Source organism: Hemicordylus capensis, chromosome 1 (assembly GCF_027244095.1).
Source record: "Hemicordylus capensis ecotype Gifberg chromosome 1, rHemCap1.1.pri, whole genome shotgun sequence".
In the NCBI taxonomy this organism is placed as follows: domain Eukaryota; kingdom Metazoa; phylum Chordata; class Lepidosauria; order Squamata; family Cordylidae; genus Hemicordylus; species Hemicordylus capensis.
In genome coordinates, this window is record NC_069657.1 from 63,153,239 (window position 1) to 63,177,968 (window position 24,730).

At 41.6% G+C, this 24,730-nt stretch overlaps 1 protein-coding gene across 2 annotated transcripts in view; it reads right to left on the minus strand.

The window, feature by feature from the left end:
• Positions 1 to 6,016: 6,016 nt before the first annotated feature.
• The window catches only part of AQR (aquarius intron-binding spliceosomal factor), an 88,062-nt gene continuing 69,348 nt past the window's right edge, over positions 6,017 to 24,730 (minus strand). Inside the window, exons 27-35 of one of the 2 annotated variants that reach the window (XM_053273402.1) lie at positions 24,278 to 24,415; positions 23,582 to 23,653; positions 22,760 to 22,947; positions 18,097 to 18,268; positions 16,764 to 16,934; positions 13,684 to 13,769; positions 10,481 to 10,655; positions 8,980 to 9,093; positions 6,017 to 6,513 (exon numbers count right to left, since the gene is read on the minus strand). In XM_053273402.1, the coding sequence (XP_053129377.1) occupies positions 6,229 to 6,513; positions 8,980 to 9,093; positions 10,481 to 10,655; positions 13,684 to 13,769; positions 16,764 to 16,934; positions 18,097 to 18,268; positions 22,760 to 22,947; positions 23,582 to 23,653; positions 24,278 to 24,415 (1,401 nt within the window). In that variant the 3' untranslated portion in view covers positions 6,017 to 6,228. Of the gene's footprint in view, positions 6,517 to 8,979; positions 9,094 to 10,480; positions 10,656 to 13,683; positions 13,770 to 16,763; positions 16,935 to 18,096; positions 18,269 to 22,759; positions 22,948 to 23,581; positions 23,654 to 24,277; positions 24,416 to 24,730 lie in introns of both variants that reach the window. The other variant, XM_053273393.1, reaches the window with a different exon arrangement.

The window sequence follows — 24,730 nt, forward strand, 5'->3', positions numbered from 1 at the left end:
CATGTGACTTGCCTCTGGGGGGGGGCAAGGCAGTGGACCCCAGACAACTGTCTCCCCTTCCCCTATTATAGTTACGCCCCTGCAGGGGCATCAAGAGACACAAAGAGGGCTCCAAGAGGTATGAAATCCCAATCTATGGCCTAGTTTTCAGAAACAGAAGAGGCAGGACTGGCCCAGTAGTTTTCAGTACCTTAGGTGAAGTATGACTTTGGTACCCCACCATTCAATTTTAAAATGACATAGGAAAGCCAACCCCCTGTGAGGCAAGTTATCATAAGGGTAAGGTAACTACAGAACCACCAGGATGTGGAGGGGTGTGCGTGTGTTTATGTGTACAGTTATCTTGAGGGCAGTGAGGTGGACAATTTTGGGGCCAAGCTTGTCAACCTCATTTTCTTGAGTGAAACACGTTAAGGCAGCAGCGGGATATATTCCATATTCAAGTGTGTATGTGAACATGAATTTGAAATACCACCAGCTTAAAAAAAAAAATGTAGACATGCAGTGAAAACTGAAAGCACATTTGTATGCCCATAAGAAGCAACCCATAATGTGTTGAGTTCCACTGCCCCTTTTTGCTAATCCTGCATCAAGAAACTTACTTGCTTCAGCTAAAATTTATAGTAATGTATTTTATAGTAAGACTGGGAGAAGAGATGAGTCACAAGCAGCAGCTGTCCTCAACGCCTCCTTTTATTGCATAGTTTAGGCTGACAGGATGCCAGTGGGTGAATGTTGTATGAGTAGGGAGTAATTTAGGACAAATTGCTCACCAATGAAATTGGACCTGAGTTTATAATGAAGAAGAGATAAAGGCATAGTATATACAGTACTAAAAAAATAATAAATCAAGGATAAGCTGAAGATTCAGAACAGGATATTCTGAATATTAAGATCTAAAACATTCTTTCAGTTTAGGTCCTTTACTGTCTAATAACTGAATGTCTAGAGTTCAAGAACAATGCAAGTGATTAGCTGGAAGGTAAGTATTATAGCTGGCTGTCCCTCTAAGAAAAAGGCAGAGGTTATTGTCAACCTGGTTGTACTTTTTCAGGACATAATGCATCACGGCAGCAATTTAAAGGTCAATTCCTCCCACTGTGACAAATTGACTTCTCTTTGAAGGGTCAGGAAGAGAGTGAACAGTGATCAAACCACTTTCCCAGTTGCCTCATTTTCAGCCAGCTGCAAGTTACACAAGCTGCACTGGGATCATAAAACTAAGGCTGCTGCTCTGTCAAAGGTCAAGCAGAAGTCAGTAAAGAGAACTCTGGAGGAAATAAACCTGACAGATGTGGCTCATACTGATAGGGGTGGATCATGGGAGTGCAGTAGTTATAATCTACTGTATGTGTGCGCAGCCTGTAACAACTTTTATCAAACAAATCAAAACACATAAACACACAACTAAACGGAGATCATTGCTTAATGTATGCCCAAATGAAATATGATACAGAATCATGAAAGCGATTTGGTAAGTTCAATTGGTCGTCAGGATGTCTTCAGAGATCTCACCAGACTGGGCAGGTTTTGACACTCCTTAGCTTACTAAGAACCTTAAAGCTAGTTTAAATCCTGGAGTTGTGAAAAGCCATCTAAGTAGAGGCAACCCGGACTCTCCTTTACAGAATGAAGGGGTGCAAATCAGGGACACCAATGGAATGTGGAAGCCACATTTGCCCACATTGCTGGTTCCGGTTCCTCACAGCGAGATGGAAACTTGGGAATGTTTATGTATATATTATTTTAAAACCTCTCATAATTTTGGCATCCCATACCAACATAATTCTAATATTAATTTCTGTTACACAAAATGTAAGGAAAGTTTATTATAGATTAAGCTTGTCCTGGCACTAGCACAGTATTAGAAGTAGGAAGCAGCAGCACTCGCACATGCCAGTCCTTTCTCTTTACAGAAATGAATAAACATTCCATGTTCCAGACAATCAACCTAAAAATAGTTCTGACAGCAGAGCGATGTCAAATTTAAGCAGCAGGATACTGAAGCGCCTCATGACGCATAACAGGACTACTGTAACATTGCAGCCTGGTAATTCAGGAATGTATAGACGATAAATAGGCAGACCCTGTCACATTTATCTCCGGTATGGATTGAAGTGCCAAGACTTTTATTAGAAAGCTCTCCACCTACATGTTATATAGTTCACAATGATCCAAATATCATGGTGTGGCAGAATATATAGCCCACTTCTGCTTTTAAACTTTGGGCCCCTCTTCGGATGCTGTTTACAGTAAACGATAACAGCTAAGAAATGGGAATATTTTTTTAAAAATTGCCAAACTCTCATTTTCCAGCAGCCTCCATTGGCAATTTCATGTGCTCCACAACTTGTTCCTGTCCTGCCAGTGACAAATAGCTCATGGCCACAGTTCCCACCCCTAGCTTATGTGGCCCCAGATGAATCACAGAACCTGTCCAATGACAGAGGCAGCCCTACTGCAAAATGGTTTTGTAAACCTTGAACCAGTTGTACTCATTTGGGCTATGCACACTTCTTGAAACTGTTATGCTGGCACCATGTTAAAGCTTGTGAGCAAAAATAGCTCAAGTTGCTTCATTAAATACACAGAACTACCAGCAGCTGTTTCTGCCAGTGTTTGGATGTATTAAAACACAGAGAAATAAGTTATTAGATACCAGAATATTTTTAGAAAATAGGTTAGAAAGCAGCCGATCCTTTGCTGAGCTGGTCACATGTTGCCTGAAGGCCTTGTACTATTCATCCCTGATTAAGCATATGAATGTTAGTTTATGAAATGGTATCACCCACACTCCAGGCACTGCACCATTAGGGCTCTCTCAGCGACAGGTTAAAAATCTTTGATATTGTCCAGCATGACAGAAAGTCACACATTTCTCAAGAAATTCATGAATGTAAATTCAAATAACAGATGCAGATATTTCATCATGTACAGAACAAAAGGGTCTGAGAATAAAATGGATTCTCATTAACAGAAGTCTTTATCCTATATCTGATGCTGTGAGGAAATATTCTGCTGCAGCAGCAGTTTTTATTGACATAAAATTGCAAGCAAATTACGCTATCAGAGGTAAGACTAACAAAATATAACTTCAATATTTAATATTCTTTTAATGCTCTGTATTTTTTACAAAGAAATTCTGTTGGCAATTTACATGTATACTGCAAAGAATGTGAAACTTGATTGATGCCTAACTTTGAACCATTCTCCTTGCCCATTGGATTTAAAGGAAAAGTGTGCCATCGAGTCAGTGTTGACTCCTGGCGACCACAGAGCCATGTGGTTTTCTTTGGTAGAATACAGGAGGGGTTTACCATTGCCGTCTCCTGCACTGTATGAGATGATGCCTTTCAGCATCTTCCTGTATCGCTGTTGTCCAATATAGGTGTTCCCCATAGTCTGGGAAATAGGGATGGGCCCAGACCGGTCCGGAGGCCATTGAAAAAGCCTCCGGATCGGTCCGGACCGGGGTGGTTCAGTTCGGGGTGGGGGGTAGCTTTAAGAGCGACAGGAGGGTTTATTTACCCCTCCCGCCGCTTTCCCGCTCTGGCGCCATAAGAGTAATTGGGGCGGCAGGATACCTCCCAGCCGCCCCTTCCCCGATGTTGCCAAAAAACCTCCCAGGAGTGCTTTGCGCGCGCGCACGTCACAGAGACGTGAAGTGCGCGCACGATGTCTCTGTGACGTACGCGCAAAGCACTCCTGGGAGGTTTTTTGGCAACCTCAGGGAAGGGGTAGCAGGGAGGTATCCTGCCGCCCCAATTACTCTTAAGATTACGGCGCCAGAGCGGGAAAGCGGCGGGAGGGGTAAGTAAACCCTCCCGCCGCTCTTAAAGCTACCCCCCACCCCAGTGCCAGACCGCAGTTGGCGGTTCTGTGCACACCCCTACTGGGAAACATACTAGCGGGGATTCAAACCAGCAACCTCTGGTTTGCTAATCAAGTCATTTCCCACTGCACCAATAGGTGGCTCCAACGGATTTAGAGCCATTCAAATCTATTTATTACATTTATAAACCGCCCCATCCAGAGGCTCTTGGAATTATCTTCCAAGTTGTCTATTGTCAATTATAAACCTGCATGTGTATAAGATGATGTACATGGAAGCTATTCTAGGGCATTATTCTGGTAGCTTGCCACTATTGGTGAGCCACCTAATGGTGCAGCAGGGAAGCAACCTGCCTAGAGAGCAGGAGGCTGTTGGTTCGAATCCCTGCTGGTGTTTTTCCCAGAATATGGGAAACTCCTATATTAGGCAGCAGCGATAAAGGAAGTTGCTGAAAGGCATCATCTCATACTGCGCGGGAGAAGGCAATGGTGAACCACTCCAGTAGTCTACCAAGAAAACCATATGGCTCATGGTCGCCAGGAGCCAACACTGACTCGATGGAATAATCTTTCCTTTCCACACCACTACTGTAGTAGGATTCACTACTCTATGTTGCAATATGTTGCAGGTTTATATGGATGATAGCTTGTGAATTGCTTATGAAATCAGAATGAAAGGTAAATTATTTTTTTCTCCTTTAAAGGCTGCAAGCCAAAGCTTTGCAGAACTCTGTACTTGCCAGAGTCCTAAATCCCACATGAGTATATGAGATGCTGAATCAAGACAAATTAATTTGAAGAGGCAGCATTAGATTGTGTTTTCTTTTCATTTTTGTTTGCATAATACATCATTAATAAAGGCCAGAATAAACATTGCATGCTCTCTTTCTCTCTTTTTTACAGGTGCAGGATGATGACTGAATGCTTTTCCAAAGAAATGATTCCTTTGTCCATAGAAAATGGGATATTAGGAATAAGAGTTCTTAGGCTAGTCCTCTCCCCAACATACTAGTGTTGCAGGGAATAATGCTTTTTAAAAAAATAACACCCCCCACCGCTAAGGAACATTCAAACATGTGACCCTGTAACCTGTAGTCTGAAATGGTGCAGTCCAGAAATGGTTGTACAACGAGGTATAATATTTGAGAAGACTAGGACTTAGACAAATACTTGAGTCTCTGCTAAAAACATGGACCTAAATCACTGAGGAAAGTTGGAGAGGATGGTAAAGACTAATTTAAGTTATTATCCAGTTTCTTTTATGCTACATGCTTCGCAGAGCAGCTTGTCAGCAGTACTTTCTTTTTATGCAATAGTTCGGAAATATGTAACATTTTCAGTATGAATGTCCTGTTTTGAAACAAGAGATTCTGGTAAGAACTAATCTGCCTATTTTCCTTTCAGTATAATCTTATTCAATAATTACCATTTTCACAAGTTAGTTCACCTATGCCTCAAAGGTTCACACAGCCACCATATTGAAGTGGGGTGGATGACATCATCACAAACTACGCTGTTAAAGTTTCCCTATGTGTCACTACCAGCTTACTAAATTTGGTCCAAATTGGTTCAACAGTTCACAAGTTATCCCATTTGTGCCTCAAATGTTAATGCATCCACCATTTTGAACTGGGATGGAACATAGGAAACCACCTTATACCGAGTCAGACCATCTAGCTCAGTATTGTCTACACAGACTGGCAGCTGCTTCTCCAAGGTTGCAGACAGGAATCTCTCTCAGCCCCTATCTTGGAGATGCCAGGGAGGGTGCTTGGAACCTTCTGCATGCAGATGCTCTTACCAGAGTGTCTTCCCATCCCCTGAGGGGAATATCTTACCATGTTCACCTGTAGTCTCCCATTCAGATGCAAGCCAGGGTGGACCCTGCTTAGCAAAGGGAACAATTCATGCTTCAAGACCAGCTCTCCTCACATAGGCCAGCAATCCAGTTTGTGATGACATCATCACAAACTACGCTGTTGTGGTGTTCCTATGTGTCCCTACAACTATACCAAATGTGGTCCAAATCAGTCCATGCATTGCAAAGTTGATAGGGATGGACAGAAGGAGACACACACACACACATATATCCCTGGGTGATCTCATAAACTTACTTTCCTTAACGAAAATACACTAAAAATGGAACCTCCTCTCAAGTGTTTACAGTATAAAAGGGACACTAAGCAATTGTAAAAATGTTTTACTAAATACATAACAAAGTAAAAACGTGAGTTACAACTCTGTCTTCAGTCCTTCGATAATATCCACACCAATGGTTCATTAGCTACAGAAAATCAATACCAATATTTAGTATTGTTACTTCTGTTTGTTTGGCCCACTAATGCACTGAGTGGATATACACAGCATGGCTATCTTTTCATAGCCACTTAAGATAGTTCATTTCTCAGTGTCCTCCTCTGTTTCACTGTCTTCACTATCACTATCTCTTCCAGGATGTTCAGGCATTCTCCGATGCTCCTCTTCTTCCTCAGTTGCCTTTTGTTTCTCATCCAGCACTTTCTCTTCCACAGTCTCTGCAGGTGTGGCTTTGATCTCACTTTCTGTTTCCATTTCAGTTTCCTGGCTGTGACGTATTTCACTTTCCTGAGACTGAAGTGTTTCACTTTCCTGAGACTGAAGTGTTTCACTTTCTTCAACAAGTGCTGGAGGGGGCAATAAATCCTGCTAGTAAGAAAATAGAAGAATTCATGATAATTTCTTTCAATAGGAGAGAGTCACAGCTGCACACAAAGGGTTGGATCCAAAGAACAAAGAGTGACGTTTCAAATTGCAAAATAGAATATTCTTGGGAATTCCCACTTGTGCAAGGTGCCTCTGCCCAATTTCAGCAGATTTCTCCCCTTTCCTTGTGGTCTGCTATACCACATACTCTCCTGAAGGGTGTGTGTGTGGCGGCGGGGCGGGGGGGTTGTCAGTGACACAGGGGACTGTTGTGGGAAGGATCCGCTAGGAATGGAAAATTTCCTTCCACTTGTGCTAGTTTGGATACAACCCAGTGTTTCCAGCCACCAAATATACTTGATTGCTAAATCAGGTTGTGCTTCTCTGCAGCTCCCTATAGCCAGCTCACTTATAATTGTTACCAAGAATTTATATGGTAGCCTTAAAAGAATTATTTAATGTGAAATTCCAGAAGGAGGAGATAGCAACTCCAAGCAGGCTGGCTACAAATGAGGTGATTCATGGAACTGTGGAAAACAAAATGGCAAAAAAGCAAGCCTATTGGGTGGGATAAAAGTGGGTGTGAATGATAAAACATTAATGTTTAATTGATATAATTATCATCACATTTTGAGAACAAAATGGCCTGAATGATTAACCCTACTGAATTATGCCCCTTCTGCAGGAGTCCCACCACTGTGAGCTCCTTTGGATATTACCTACTCCCCCATTTCAACACACAGAGATTGTAGGCAGACTTCTGTCTCAAATACTTCTTCCCTTCCCAGTTCAATCATCTGAACTGGGGAAGGAGCCAAGATGGTGCCAAGTAAACTGCTCTGTTGATGAGCTCTCCTTGGATTCGATTTATATACAAGCCTAAGAACTGATTCTCAACTCATTGTTAATGGAAGAAAGGGATGTAACATTTGAACAAGACTTTATTCCATTTGGAATAAAGGATTAAACATTCAGCTGAAAAGTTCACTGAATTTCTTAAGAGAGCCTGATCCAATAAAAGACAATAACTGTTTCATGCCTTCCTCTTCTCACTTTCCTCCCTCTTGCAGAAAAAGAGGGATATCACAGTAAGACTGACAGGAGAAAGCCTTTTCTGTATCTCCAACATCATTCCATTTTGGTGTTTCAAGGGAGCTCTCTTTCACAGGAGAATTGTAGGATGAAATTTCAATCTAATTACATCTGATATTAACTCGTGTTTCTGACACCCATGGAAAAATCTGATGTTACATTAGCCAAGTGGGGAAATGATACACAAACTTTGAAATTACTACATTTGGCTGTCGTAATATGTGGCCAAAAGCACTCTGTTCGGGAGAGTAATTATAGGCATTCAGAAAAGATGAATCTCTCAAATTAGGGATTCCTTTGTCCTTGGCAAAAGATGCATTTCATGCTGCCGGATACAAACTGGGGCTCCTTCTGTGATGCAGCTGGTACATTTTTAAGTCTATGCATGATTACTGTCATTCAATCCTTTTTGTAAGTATGGACTAATATGATGTTAAAAATAACTTACCAGTACTATTGAGTTTTTTCTGATGTCTGTGGGAATGATCTATGGACCAGACCTGACCCACCCACCCCCAGCCAGGTTAGGCAGTCCCTGAATAACTGAAGTTAGCTAGTGCTGAGAGTAAAATAGGCGCACAGCTAGCTCTTTAGAGTGTTCAGTCACTGCAGTCCCCATTCACATCCGCAAGCCTGTTCAAGTAGAGCGCTACAGCCAATTTGCACAAACCATTTCCCCTGTAATAGGATGATCTCAGGCATCAAGCGCTTCCATTAATTCCAAGGGAAACTTTATATGTCAAAGATTTAGAGTTGTGTGAAGTTGCAGTGTCCCACAATGCTGCATAGCTGGCTATTTATTTATTTATTTGATTTCTATACCAGCCTTCCAAAAGTGGCTCAGGGCTAGAGGAAGATCTTCAACAACAAATATTTATATACTGCTTTTCAACAAAAGTTTCCAAAGTGGTTTATATAGAGAAATAATAAATAAGTAAATAAGATGGATCCCTGTCCCCAAAGAAATGTAAGATATGCACCAGCAAAAGTCACTGGAGGTACTGTGCTGGGGATGGATAGGGCCAATGACTCCCCCCCTGCTAAATAATGAGAATCACAACATTAAAAAGGTGCCTCTTTGCTCAGTTAGTGGGGTACTAAGTCTCTCCAAGACATGCAAGGCTGCACAAGGCATTGTGCGTGTCAACATCTTCTGCTAGCACAAGGACTAGTCTGCACCAGACATTCCTTTCTTTGCACAAGGTCATAGTGCGACATCTTTGCAATTGTGCAACAGCATTATGATAGTGCAATAGTAAACTGGACGTATGGCATTAATTCTCCAGTCCATATAAGTTTGATATCCAAGATAATTAATGAGTAGATATGCTCTAAACATTTTAAACAGATATATAATTTCTCAGTGCTCCTTACCTGTCTGTACTGACGTGTACTTTGAATCATATGCATGTACATGTTGTACACAAAGTTGGCCATCTGAGGCATATTCTTTATTATGTGTACTTGGTGGGATGGATGTTCTCCATTCTGTGAGGGAGAGAGTAAAAACAGTTATTAAAAAGAGTTGCACAAGCAAACTTGTACATTTAGAGAGGTCTAGCCCAAGCCTCACTGACATCCAAGGTGGACTGGTGAGCCACCATGCTCACCCCCATATTCGTGGTGCATAAAGCATGCCAGGAGGAATTTTTGTCACTTCCCCCCACCAGTGTTCTCTCTCATTTTTTCCATCTGTGTGCAGAATGAGTTTTGTTCTGGGCGGCAGTATGAAGGTAGTGTGTGCACACACATGTATTCAGAGGGGGCCTTCCTGATTCAATCTGAGCGGGATCTAAAATTAACTGAGCGAACATTAAAACAACACGTGACTGCGCGCTTGTGCGCATGCCTTAGAAGGAACAGTGCCCCCGCACCCAGACAGTCACTTTTTCTCCTCTCTCTTCCTCCCCAAGCCCATTCCCTGTGTCAGGCAAAGTGTGTCATGGAGGAGGAGCCCTCACTCGCCCAAATGGACCCTTCTTCCGCTCTGGCCCCTCCACAACCTGGACCCCTTTTCTCACCTCTTCAAACCCACAGCCCCTTCTCTGCACTGGACTCTCTCCCTCTACAACACCCCATTCACTTCTTCTTTACCCTGTAGTGGTGGCAGGTAGCAGGTACCACTGTCACTCTTGGTTGCTGTTCCCTCATCTCCTTGGAATGGCAAGGAGTGGGGAACTGAGCAAGGCGATGTGTGGCCTTGCACTGTCTGCTGCTGCATTCCCCATATCCTGCCTTTTCAAAAAGGAGGAAGAATGGGAAAATCAGCAGCAGCAGGGCAGCCAGGGAGGGCGGTGCAGTGGGGTGATGGCGGTGGCTGCAGCGCCACCTTGTCCAATCTGCTGCTTCACCACAACTCATTAACAGGTCGGCCCTGCATTCAGATGAAAGAATCATCCAACCACTGAAAACCATGTCCTTAAGAGAGAAAGAAGGGGAAGGACTCCTTCTGCTTTTATACCACAGTCAGCAATGACACCAGCAAGAGGACTGGGAAGAGGATTTTGTACATCACTCGTCCCACCCCCGCACGGTACAACTGTCGTTTCAGAAGAAGCAAACAAAATCTCTCCATTCCATGGGCTTGCTTATGGTTAGCAAGTGAGCGTTGCTTACAGCAGGAGAGAGGACTCTCAACACCTCCCTTTGCCACCATCTTTCTGGGAAGCAGAGCCAGGAGTCCAATGATACCACTCTTTGGTACCACTGACAGCACTAGTATTCTAGAGCAGTCATTGTGAGGGCAATGAATCCACCCACAAATCTGGTTTTTATTATAAACTGCTTTAAAGGCCATTATGACTGTAATGCAGGCTTCAGACATTGCTAAACAGATACATGCCCAATATATTTAAATCAAGACAGTTATGCATACCTGCCGAACTGTTGGAAAATATTCGGTGGGGATTATATGCAGTTGAAGAGGACGAGCAGTGAGCTGGCTGAAAGCTGGAGTCAGCTCAAAGCAGTTCTGGAAAAGTGAAACTCTTGCAAATATATAAAGCCCAAGTCTGGCTCTTGACATAGCAACAACCAAGCGCCGAACATCCCTTCAAACAGTAAAAATGAAACAGGCATACTGTTAAAATCAACTATACTACTTTATCACTGGAACATCTATATAAAAAGAATCATCTTACATTCACACAAAATTGAAAACTACTTCCAGAGGTACATGTTTCCTCCTTTTGAATGCAGCAGTTACTGCTATTCATCAATTAACGTTTTTGAAATAAGATAAAGGGGGCAGGTATATGCACAAAACCACAGGAGCCAATGTTACACAACATCTTTAATAAGTCCTTGGACTACAGATTTCTCTGATGCATTCACAACTTTGAAATATTTTTTCTGGGTCTCCTTCAACTGCTCAAAATGTCTAATCCACTCCACCCCATATTTGGGAGCAGGATATTTGGGGGCAGGGACCCTTTTGCTTATGACAGCTGGAGGCTCCGATACCCAGTTATTACAATTACCTATTTTAGAAAAGAGATGGACAAGTCATGTATGTGCAAATCTAGGAGCATGATAACCTCATATATAGCAGTAATATTACCATTATTTACATATCACTAAGATGCTGGATGAACAATCACCCTTGCAAAAGTTAATACCCGACATGTGCAACACTGGTGGTAAACATTTATCGTATATGTGCTAGTATTGTTAGTGAAAAAATATTTAAGACATACTTTCTAATCGCATCACCACTCTGGTTTGTGGTCATGTGTACATTTTCAACAAAAATAATATTCTAGCTAGTTACTTGACTTGATTCTAAGTTCTGTGTTCATGGTTTTCACCACTTTGCAACAGATAATCAGTGAGTGATTATCTGTCTATCTGTGCAGGTCTCTGGAATCTGGCCTCTCACCTCATCTCTGCAGCTGTTTCTTGTGCATGCAGATGATCTTCAAAAAATATGGTTCAAATAAACTGTAGCTGAGGATGATGGAAGTTCAACAACTAGCCAAAGTTGCCAAACCATTCTATGTAGAAACTCTGAGGCTGGAACTACATATTCTGTGACCAACAAAAATTTGGGAACCCTGTCTGTTGCAAAGGGGTTGGGGAGGGGCTGATTTTCAGGACAGAAGTAGTGGGAGGAATCCTAGCTCTTCACCCACCCATCCCTCTGTCCCTGAAACTCCTCCCACAAAAGCTGGAGCCTATGCATACTCTCTCTCATACATGCTACTTCCCTCACAGTTGCTTTCTACTACAAGCCGGTAAAAACCATTCCTCAGCATTTTATGCATTTTTTGGAAATTCCTATACATCTAGTAGAAAAAACAATAGTAAAAAGCGTGTGTGCTGTATGTAGATGATATAGCTGTATCAGTTTTCACCACATTCACTGATAAAGACAAATTAAAGTTGATGACACCCAGTGACCACCAACTGAGGTTTGGGTGGAGGGCTTTAGTCTTCATCTGTTCAAAGATGAAAGAGGCAAGCAGAACTCATATGAAGAATAAAGAGACCACTTAGATGAAAGTTTCCCTCTCAGAACTATTTAATAAGTGGTTGAAATGGTCAAAGTACTGACAGTCACTGCTTTACAACAGTGAAACCTGTAGCAATACATTATAGCTGGAGATTTAATTCAACAGACAAGTGGCTATTAAAGACAGCTAAAAATCCAACAACGGAATTGTGTTGAATTTATTTCAATACAGTCTTTGTTGTGTCAGCATGTTATAACATTTAGTCAGACAAATTAGAAGTGCACATGGAAAAAGAAAACCCAAGTAGTTAAACTACAGCTTTAAAGGTTTTGGGGGCATGATCCAGTCCTACTGCAGGTGCAAGTGCTCAAGTGTAGAAGATACCAACAGGATGAACAGAGCTCTGTTTACCTTATGAACAATCCAGGGAGGCCTGGATGGGGAGGTGTACCCAGAACCTCCTAAAAACCCATCTTACTGCCTACGTGAAACCACTGGGAGAGATAATCAGAAGATTTGGTGCTGGGTGTTATCAATATGTTGATGACACCCAGATCTACTTCTCCATGCTGACCTCATCAGGAAATGGCATATCTTCCCTAAATGCCTGCCTGGAAGCAGTAATGGGCTGGATGAAGGATAACAAACTGAAGTTGAATCCAAATAAGACAGAGGTACTGACTGTGGGAGGCCGGGACCCGAAAGATGGTTTAGATCCGCTTGTTCTGGATGGGGTTACACTTTCTCTGAAAGATCAGGTACGTAGCTTGGGAGTGCTCCTGGACCCAAAGCTCTCCCTGGTTTTTCAGGTTGAGGCGGTGGCCAGGAGCGCTCTTTATCAGCTTTGGTTGATACGTCATCTACGTCCATTTCTAGAGGCAAATGACCTTATAGGTTTGAGGTGAATGACCTTCAGGTTTGAGTAATGCAATACACTCTATGTGGGGTTGCCTTTGTACGTAGTCCAGAAACTACAATTGGTACAGAATGTGGCAGCCAGATTGGTCTCTGGGACAACACTAAGGGACCACATAACAAGAACTGCACTGGCTGCCAATAAGTTTCCAGGTGAAATACAAAGAGCTGGTTATTACCTATAAAGCCCTTAATGGTTTGGCTCTAGGCTATTTGAGAGAGTGCCTCCTTTGTCACAATCCCTGCCACCTGTTACAATCTTCTGGTGAGGTTCAGTTACGGTTGCCACCAACTCATTTGGTGTAAACTCAGGGCTTTCTCTGTGGCTGCCCCAGGGCTTTGGAATATGCTCTCTGCTGAAATAAGAGCATCTCCTTCTCTGTTTGTTTTCAGGAAGACCCTCAAGACTCTTGTTTTCTCAGGTTTTTAATTAGAATTTTAATAATTTTAAAAACTTGGTTTAATAACTATTTTATTTGATTGTTTTTATTGTCATGTATTTAAATTTGTGACTTCTAAATATTTTTAATTCTGTACACTGCCTAGAGATGTACATATCAGGCAACAGAAAAATATGATAAATAAAAATATATATCCATTCTGAGCGGCTGAGGGAAAGACAGGATTTCCATGAGCTCTACGTCAATTTTCCACACAACAGTGCTACACCCACTGGAAGACTGAATCCTCTCAAGGATCCTTTATTACATACCTCAAATGTCCAACTGCTTTTGTGCGCACAAGTGAAAGGATGATATAATCATTTTGCTGACCTTGAAACCTGTCCACTGTTGTCACCTAGCAGAAAAATGGAAGAGCATTAATTCATGGGTATCACAATGGAGATTTTAAAGGAATATTTGAAAAAATAACTATGAAGTAATGCACACTTTCAGGCTGAAAATCCTGAAAGTTTATGGTTAGGAACAAGATTAAGCTACTGTGAACTGGCTGCTCTACTTGACCAAATGTTCTGGAAATTGGCGATGTTCAGAAAGTGGTTGCTTATCTAGCATAAGGGCTGCTTTCAGAAAAAATATGCACCTCTGAATCTGCCTTATATAAATATTAGCCTTATATTGGCCCATCTGGCTCAGTAATGTCTGCAATGACAGGCAGTGGCCCTCCACTGTTTCAACCAGAGATGCTAGGAATTTGGGGCCCTCTGCATGCACAGTATATACTCTACTGTTGGGATATGGCTCCTCCTGATTATGTGCTTTAGTACACCTCCATCAGCCTTTCTAAAATGCCTCAAAAGGCTGATTGGATCGTTCTCATAAGACATCATCCTGACTGCTTTCAATGGAAAGTCTAAATGACTAAAACCCACAGAGATGCTCTTAAGCCATATTTCTTCTAATTTAACTGGTCTATGACCATAATAAACTTTATCTATCTATTTGTTCTAATAAGATTTAGGAATGCCCAATTTTCCCTGGCTTTGAATATAACTGCACTAAACAAATCTCATATTAATTGTTAATCAACTTTCTGTGGCGAAATAGTGCTGAGATATTATGCAAATGAATCCTACACACATTTTCCTGGTATGAACACAATAGGACTTGCTTTCAAGTAAACACACATAGGATTGTGCTATAAGCAACTCATTATTGGTAGAGCCAGAGTATCTAACATCATGTCTAAATAATTGGGATTTTGAGGTAACAGCAAATGCAGTTTATCTGGGAATTGTGTTTGTAAATATTTGTTATTCAAGTCCACTGGTCTCCATATATTCTAGTCATAGGATACAGGTGAAATATTACATGAAACCAATAAAACAAGGATTGTAAATAGAACAATATCGGACCTCTGAAAAGTATAAGCATGCATATGTATTCAGTACTTGGTTTGGGCCCCTTTTGCAGCAATTACTGCCTCAATGCGGCGTGGCATGGATGCTATCAGCCTGTGGCACTGCTGAGGTGTTATGGAAGACCAGGATGCTTCATTAGCGGCCTTCAGCAATTCTGCATTGTTTGGTCTCATGTCTCTCATCCTTCTCTTGGCAATGCCCCATAGATTCTCTATGGGGTTCAGGTCAGGCGAGTTTGCTGGCCAATCAAGCACAGTAATCCCATGGTCATGGAACCAGGTTTTGGTACTTTTGGCAGTGTGGGCAGGTGCCAAGTCCTGCTGGAAAATGAAGTCAGCATCCCCATACAGCTCGTCTGCGGAAGGGAGCATGAAGTGCTCCGAAATCTCCTGATAGACGGCTGCGTTGACCCTGGACTTAATGAAGCACAGTGGACCAACACCAGCAGATGACATGGCTCCCCAAATCAACACAGACTGTGGAAACTTCACACTGGACTTCAAGCATCTTGCATTGTGTGCCTCTCCATTCTTCCTCCAGACTCTGGGTCCTTGGTTTCCAAATGAGATGCAAAAGTTGCTCTCATCAGAAAAGAGGACTTTGGACCACTGAGCAACAGACCAGTTCTTTTTTTCTTGAGCCCAGGTAAGACGCTTCTGACGTTGTTTGTTGTTCAGGAGCGGCTTGACAAGAGGAATACGACATTTGAAGCCCATGTCCAGGATCCGTCTGTGTGTGGTGGCTCTTGATGCACTAACTCCAGCCTCAGTCCACTCCTTGTGAAAGTCCCCAACTCTTTTGAATGGCCTTTTCCTGACAATCCTCTCCAGGCTGCAGTCATCCCTGCTGCTTGTGCACCTTTTTCTTCAACACTTTCCCCTTCCACATAACTTTCTATTGATGTGCTTTGATACAGCACTTTGGGAACATCCAACTTCTTTTGCAATTACCTTTTGAGGCTTTCCCTCCTTATGGAGGGTGTCAATGATGGTTTTCTGCACAACTGTCAAGTCAGCAGTCTTTCCCATGATTGTGATTCCTAATGAACCAGACTGAGAGACCATTTAAAGGCTCAGGAACCCTTTGCAGGTGTTATGGATTGATTAGCTGATTGGAGTGGGACACCTGGAGCCTAGACTGTTGAACCTTTTCACAATATTCTAATTTTCTGGGATTGTGGATTTGGGGTTCTCATGAGCTGTACGCCATGATCATCACAATTATAACAAATTAAGGCTTGACTTATCTCGCTTTGCATGTAATGCGTCTATCTCATATATCAGTTTCACCTTTTAATTTGCATTACTGAAATTAATGAACTTTTGCATGATATTCTAATTTTTCGAGTTTCACCTGTATACATGCACCAAAAGCATAATAACAAGCATGTATTTATTATAACTGGGCTTTCTAATCATGTCCAGAATACAACACACATTTTGTTTCAAATATATTCATTTTTAAAATCTGTGTACAAATAAATATATTTCATGTTGTTCTTGTGTAATAATGTGATTTCAGAAATGCATCTTTCCCCGTTTTTCTAGTGTTAACTGATGTTACTTGTAAACTATGTTGATGAGGAGCAAGTGTAAACAACTTAATTAACAATTATTACTTCTTGTTTGCTTCTTGGCTTTTTTATTTTGAACAAATCTTGGAAATGAAAATATTTTTCTTCAAAATACAAACATATGGCTTTTGTGCACTAGTGATTCAAGGAGTTATTTCCATATAAATCTGCTGTCTAATTATAATTTGCTACACTATCTTCTACAATTCACCAGCTAGGATCTCCATGCTTCATTGATTTATTAAGGTTCATTATGTGACAGGGAAAACAGTAAGTAAATTCCTCTGTTTTTAAAAAAGAGTACCATAATGATGCTTCCTAGCAGATGCTGGTCAGTTTATGATTTAGGACGATGATTTACAATGGAGAAAAATGTAGTGTATATCTGGAATGTTACCTTGTTTGGTCTTCCAATCATTGGGTTATTCCCACAACGCTGATTGATAATGTCCCGAATCAGATGTTTCTGCCCATTATATGTTGTCAAGATACTTATCTTCTCTGCAGGGTAACCTAGCAGGCACATGTACATGAAGAGTGCAACAACATATTCTGCTTCACCAAGATTCTGCAATGGTTTTGGAAAGCATGTGAATTAGTTTTATACATCTGATAGTCAATAAATATTCACAGAGCTATGTTGGAGCAAAACTATCATCATGAGAAAGTGAGCAGTTGGGTCCCTTCCTGTAAACCTTCTTTTGCTGATACATCTTCATTACATATTTTTCTGCTCAAGGAAAATGTGGATATCATGGATATCTGTGCAGTCCCATTCACTTTAGCAAAACTACACTAATCGAAATAGTCTGTGAACCTCTTTCCAATCTGCTTGTTTAATATACATACACACAAGTGTCTCAACAGAAGTTTGATCACTTCCTAAAGAGTAGTTTAAAGCAATAATCATTTGGTCCACGGTACAAAAATTCATAGTGATCATCCTAATTCAGACACTTGCATAAATGCAGTTATCTCCTTCTTTCAAGAAATGCTATTCGTTATTTTAATGCCAGAGTAGGTCAACAGAATGACAGCTGCTTCAAGCAGAACATTCTCACTTCCAGCCAACTGGCACTAACTACAAGCATGCTCTACCACCTTCAACCTACAAAAGATTTTTTTCTCTGTACAATGTGAGTCAGGCAGAATTTTTTGTTTTGTTTCTTACACTGATGTTTATTTAAGGATGTTGTAACAATCATAAATTGCATGGCATTCAGTTTTCACAGTTAGTGCACAATAAAGTACACATAATAATGCGACAGTTCAGACATCATGGGGAACCACAGTTCAAGCTTGGTTTCCTGCAAAGTTCCCAAACCTCAGCAGCTCACAGTCCCCCTCTCCCTTGGCCACATGAACCTCAGAAGACTAAGATTACAAACTAAACTAAGACTGGTTGTGACATCCAAACTAATCAATCTTGGTTTATTCTAACCAAATTCCCTAAGACAAAGCTAGACCTGAAACCCACTCCAAAACCCTGGTTTTAGATCAAAGTTTATTTTTAAACATTGGTTAGAATAAACCAAGATGGGACAATTCGGATGCCACAACTGAGCTTTGGAGGCTCACCTCCTGGAGGGGAGCAGTGAGTGTATGCTTCCAAGGCTTGAGGACTTCATATAGAACCAACATTTTACTGTTGGTTAACTACGTTTAACTGCATGATATTGAAATCAGCTCAATGCAACCACAGAAACAAAATACAAATGGGGTTCAGTTACCTGATAGAAATAAGGGTTGGGTTCAGATTCTCCTACTCCGTGGAAATCTTCTACATTTATCAACTGGAAGTCATAAAGGAAGCCAGCATTTGCTGTTCTGAATTCTGGCAAGAGTTGTACATGTGGCAAGTTACCCAGGTTCTTATATCTCCAGTTATAGAGGTTGCACAAGCTTTATGGAAAACAGTGAGGGGAAATTATAAGACAAAACCATAAATATAGCAGAACAAAAGTAGAATACAACTTTTTAAAAAACCCAGAAGTTACAAAATTAGTCTTCCTCTTATCACTGGCTGGTACAAACAAGTTTTATATTGCCTGAAAGAAAGCCAAACTCAGTTAGGATTCCAAGGGGAGGGAATGCCACAACTTAAGATCTATAACTGAGAATAACCCTCCATGCATGACTTTAAATTTCTGTCATAGCACATAGTTTGCTCATCAGGGATAACATCCCTACTGAATCTCAAGGACACATGAGAGGAGGCAGTTTTCAGACACATAGCCCTAAAATATGATCCCTACATAGGTAATATCAGCACTTTGAATTGAACTGAGAAGAACATTGCCAGGAAGTGCAGTTTTCAATGCACTGGTGTAAATGTGCAATGATCTATTCACCCTAAAAGAGGCCAGCTCCACCTCTTCCATTCCAACTGAATCCCCAAATACATTCCATAAGCAGCCCAACATAGTAGCCTGTTCTAAAGATTACAAAAGACTCCAATGACAGCTGATTTGGCCAGGTCTGAAGCAAGACAAATATTTAAAGTATCTCTACTAAATATAATTGGCAAAGGGCATTTCTACTGATTGCTACAGCCTGGAGCCAAGTGCAGCCAAAGACCCAATAGTACTCTTAAGCTGCAATCCCTGCATTACTACTAAGCCAAACAGCAACGGTGACAGAAAATACCACTTTCTCTAGGACACTGAACACATGAACTATAGCCAGAGATGATAATACTTATTATGTAAAGAATCCAGGTATTCTGCATTATTTTCGCCTGACAGAATACAATGAATATTTATATACTACTTTTCAACAAAGTTCCCAAAATGGTTTACATAGATATAAATAAATAAATAAAATGGCAAGAGTCTCATCTTCTAATTGGTTGCCTATATCCCCTAGGATTCTTCCCATGCTGGTGGTCTTAGATTAAAACCTAACTCAATTATCAAGTTTACTTTTTGACCAAATCTAAAAATGTCACTTGCATGTCTTTTGGGGTAGAATTTAACCCAATTACTTGAAGAATTCAAACAATAATCAGAAACTGTAAATTATGACTCTTCCTCCAACCAGAACAGCCACAAACCTTTCCAATGCTACTTCCATGTTTATTGCAGGACAACTCAGTAGTGTAAATGCACACGCACCACTCAACTGTTGGCCTTACTTGTATATTTTTCTATATAAACTTGGCTATCTTTTGTACAGGAGTGCAAAAAGTAAACTGCAGTAAAGTAAACGTTAACTATATGGCTCCAATCTTACTTAAGAATTTGGTTTTGGACTATATTAATCAGTAGAGATATCTTTAAAGTTGAACACTTCTCAATCGTTCTCCTTCCCCACATAAAAGGATGTATCCAGTTGTGTGATTTGGGATGTTTGAGCCTCTTCCTTTGTAAAGCATATTAAAATTAAGTTCTTCTTATTCATCTTACTGACATCTTTTCTGATTTTGACCCACAGTGAGGTCATGCACACAACCTCGCTGGGCACAGCGGGCGGGCTGTGGGGAAGGCAGGAACCTACCTGCCTTCCCCGGCAGATGAGTGGCCACCATCCTCCCCTCTGCTGCACTGAGGCGAAGGGAAACACTGGGAACGGGAGGACTTTCCCCTCCAGCATCCCAGGGTGCGATGGGGCATGAGCACAGTGGCTGCTCTACTCAGCGCAGCTGCTCCTTCCCCTCGGCTTGCTGTCAGAAATGGTGGCAGGCAGGAGGGGAGCCATTTAACCTAGCGGCAATTGCCCAGACGATTGCCGGCCGAAGTTAAGCAAGCTACAGTTGCGCTAAACACCAGGGCTTGGTGTGAGGACAGTGCTGGGAGTGACCTTGCTCCTGTGAAAGACATGGCACTTAAGCACAGAAAAGCAATAGCATGCTGTCGGTAGGCACTATAGAGCTTCTTTGACATGTTGGCTACATATTGCAGCGTTACAAAAGTAGGTACCTTCTGCCTTGTAGAAAGTTCAAATAAATATTTGAAATTAAGTAACTTGGTCCTCCCACAACTATTTAGCTATCTCCATCTTCTTGGCTCTGTGTCCCAACCTCTTATCTGTCCATCCCCTTTCTGGAAATATCAAATAACCCCTAATATCTTACACTAACTGTTCCCCAAAGCTTTCACTGCTCTTACAGAAATGGCAATGAGTGTCAATATGAATTCACTGACCATTTGCCTGCCTCAGCAGAATGTCAGTAAACACAACATGACATCATAACTGCTCAATCAAGAGCTGGGGGGCGGGGCGGCTGACAGGGGATAGACAGCCAATTTTCAGTCTACTATATACGGAAGGTTAAATAAAGTTTCCTTGGAAAATTGCTGCAAGTTTAATAATTTTAAGACCATCGCATGAATCACTCCATCATAAATTCCGTGAAAGGGAGATTTTGATATGATTCCTATTAGTCCAGAATGGTTCTGGGAGTCAAACTAGCACAGGGCAATCATATCAAAATATGCAAGTGCTACTAAGACCCTTAGGTTGTGGAAAAGATCTCAGCGCTTTCAAACTGCAAGCAGCTTGTCCAAGCAATTAAATTTTGATGTCCAACAGGGGCACTCAGGACTAGATTCCCAAGGTGGGATAAGAGGAAGCATAACATGGTATTTGCAATGCATAAAGTTAATTAGTGCTGATAATACAGGAGAGGGTGGACCTATGAGTGTGGCTGCCTCATATCCTTGTTAGAAAGCTGGGTGCATCCAGCTCTAGGATGTTGCAGGAGATGGCAAACAGAGAACAAGTCGGAGGCAGTGTGGCAATTTCGTTGATGCAGGTGTTGGAAGCAGAGGCGGTGAGGGACGGCATGAGGAGGAGAAGGATGATGATGATACAGATAAGCACTGAAGGGCATGTATAAGTTGCTGGGAGCTGGAAGAAGGGGACAGAAGACTGGAATCTACCAGAGCACTTTTTTTAAAAAGCATGATGAAATGCACAGTGTGACCAACTTGGCATTTGACTAGTACACTGTTCCTTTGAATGTTTCAGGCTGCTTTGAAACTAGAATTCAGGTTGACTACACAGTCAATACTGCCAGACCCACATACATGGTTAAGGTCAGGCTGCCTTGCTGAGAACACCGAGTATCACCTGAGTAAGAGTCCACAGAATACCTGTCCTTCAGCTTACAAGCCACTGACAGTACCTTAAAAAGCACTCTCTTCCTTCATTATAGCAATGTCCTGAATTAGTTAAATAACTTTTCGAATGCGAGCCCTTTTGGGACAGGGAGCCATCTTATTCCTTTTTTCTACGTAAACTGATTTGAGAAGTCTTTTGTTGGAAAGCATAACAAAAAACAACTTCAACATTACAAGCTTCATAGTCAAGTTCTCTCAAATGTCACAAGTCTTTTGTAACATACAACAGATTGAAAAGGGTCCAACTGTGAACAAATTAATACCTACTAGCTGAACCCGCACAGAGATTCTGTGTGGTAGTTTTACTTTCTTCTTGGAGTTTTGTTGTGAGAATTTGGCTGGTTGTTCAGTTGTTTATATTTCCATGTGTCTTTGTTGTCTTTTTGCAGTTCTTTCTGTCAATCAGTGCACTTTGTATCTGGATGTTTTTTTGGGGGGATTGGTGTTTCATGTATTTGGTCAGGAGTTTTTTTGTCTTGCCTTCCCCCCCACCTTCTGCCCCAGTGTCTCGCCTGCCTTCCCCCCCACCCTCTGCCCCCGTGTCCCGCCTGCCTTCCCCCCCACCTTCTGCCCCCGTGTCCCGCCTGCCTCCCCCCCCCACCTTCTGCCCCAGTGTTCCGCCTGCCTTCCCCCCCACCTTCTGCCCCAGTGTCCCCGCCTGCCTCCCCCCCACCTTCTGCCCCAGTGTCCCACATGCCCTCCGATGCCGCCGCTTGCCTGCGCGGCCGCCAGCCATGCCCACCGCTGCTGCCGATTGCCTGCGCGGCCGCCGGGCCCACTGCCGCCGCTTCCCTACAGCCGGGCCCCCTGCCTCCTCTGGCCTCCCCGGCCATGCGCCCCCCACGCCTCTGGTCTCCTGGGTGTGCCGCTCGGCGCACAGCCAATCAGATGGCTTGCCAGGACGCACATTCTAAAGGCACACCCAGGAGAAATATATATATATATATATATATATATATATATATATATATATATATATATAGATTATTCACTGTGAACAAAATTAATTCCTATTATATGCTTAAGTCTTAGAAGAATACAATCTGAACACTGAAAAGAGAACGTGTAAAGCTGTCAAGAAAATGACAATACTAAATGAAACTACCACTCTAGGGGGGAAATGGGTTAAAAAAAAGATAATGGCTAATTCCCATAGGTAAGAGACCACTGTATAAAATAGTTTTTAAGGAAGATTTCAGTATATGTAGGGATTTTTTTCTCCTTCATCCTTGAGCTTTCCCCATAAGTCAGATACACTTTCCTTTTGCCTTACCTTGCTCTTGCCCTTCCTTGCGCATCCAGGTCAACCGTTGGCACTCCCACACGAACAAACCGTGTAAAGAGAGACTGCTCCATGTTGGAATATTTTTGAAAAGCCATGTTCTTAATGACTGGGGGCAACTGATGATGGTCCCCAATCATAATCCACCGTTTCAATCGGCTGAACCCATCCTGTGGATTCTAGGATGGAATAGAAAAAAGATTCAATACAAGAAAGATTCTAGGGTTAGAGTACTATAAAGAAGTAGTGCCACCACTGAACAAAAACAAAATCTTGTACTGTAAATGACAAAATGGATCTGTTCTATTACTTCCTTTGTACATTCCAGCTACATTAAACACACCATAGTCAATATTACTCCCATACTTTGAAAAGAATAGATTAACCCTAACCCTAAAATAAAAAGGTGCCTAGACAGCTAAAGTTAATAGACTCTTCTCCGCTGTTACATTTTAAAGCAGCAGACATTTTTGTACAACAGTTGCGTGTCAATGAGTAGGGAATGGAATCTCCTTCTTTGTGGAAAAGGCTTGTACACAGAGCAGATTGCTGCCAAGGAATCCCAACTTAAACCCAGATGAGATCAAATCAACGGTTACACTTTCAATGTCCTTGGGCATTTGAAAAGTGGAAAGCCTTACAACAGCTTCATAAGGCTTTCTGCTTTTCATAGACACATGCAAACTATGGTGCTTTAAAAAAAGAAAGAAGAATCAGGCCAAGTTTTAGTTATTCACTGAGGCAACCTGAATAGCAAAGGATAATATAAATAAACTGTAGTGTTTATTTCAGTAGCAACTGCAGTGTTTTTACCTGTAAGAGGAGTGGTATAAATGTTTCAATCTCCAGTATTTGAGCAGCCTCTTCCATTAGGATGTTGTCATACTGGGAAATTTAAGGAAAAAATTAATCACCCAAATATCATAAGTTGTAGTGGGAGGGGGAATAATTAGGTCATTATTAGTTATTGTTTCCGTTTATGCCATGTGCCTACAATATAAATATTATTTGCATAATGCATTTCCCTCCCCCCCGAGTAAATATTTCTGTGTAGCAGAATTCTTATATTGTATTTGCATAAATAAAGCTCTTGGTTAAAACAATGGATATATTCAGTCTTGATCTAAGTTCAACAATTGCACCTCAAATCTGATAGAATGCTACCCACAATTATTATTTCAATCATGTTTTTGAGTTATCGGTATCTCCCTTTGATGAATGAAATTCAATTGCCACAGGAGCTGCCTACAATTACATTTTACAATATGCATGGGGCATGCTAACAGAATCTGAATTGATATGGGGTGGTTGTTGTTTTGTCTTGATAAAGCAATGTATATTGTCCCCTGTTTGTTGTCTCTAATCACTAGACAAGAATAATTTTGTTATGACTGATGATGGGGAGACTTTGAAATTCCCTGATGTTATTAACCTCAGATATGAACCATTAGGACAGATGAAAGCAGGGAAAATCTTTCAGCTCAGCGTTTTCCATCACTGTGGCCTTACCTTGAAACCCAACTCAACTAGGTCATGTCGTTTCAATGCAGCATGTGTACAAGTCATTGCAATGATCTTTGCTTCTTTCACCAGTAGGTATTTGGATCTGTCTAGTCCACTACGGAGCAGTTCAAATGCCCTGAATTCCTATGATAACAAGGGGACATCCACAGTTCAGTGAAAGAATGTAGAATACTAATGCTTATAAAAGATTCATCAGCCGACATGCTGCACAGGCTTACTAGGGCGGAGTAAGTGCTGCGTCCTTGCAAGAAGTGACTTACTGAGTACAAGGCTCGCTTTACAGCACTGAGCAGATAGAGGAGGTGGAAGTGAATTTTGCTTCTCTCTCCTTATTTGGCATTTGGGCGGGGGGGGGAGCCAAAATTGCTTTCCCCTCTCCAGTGCTCATCTAGAGCTGTGAAGCAAGACCTACACATCTTTGGTTTAGTTGCTTCTTGT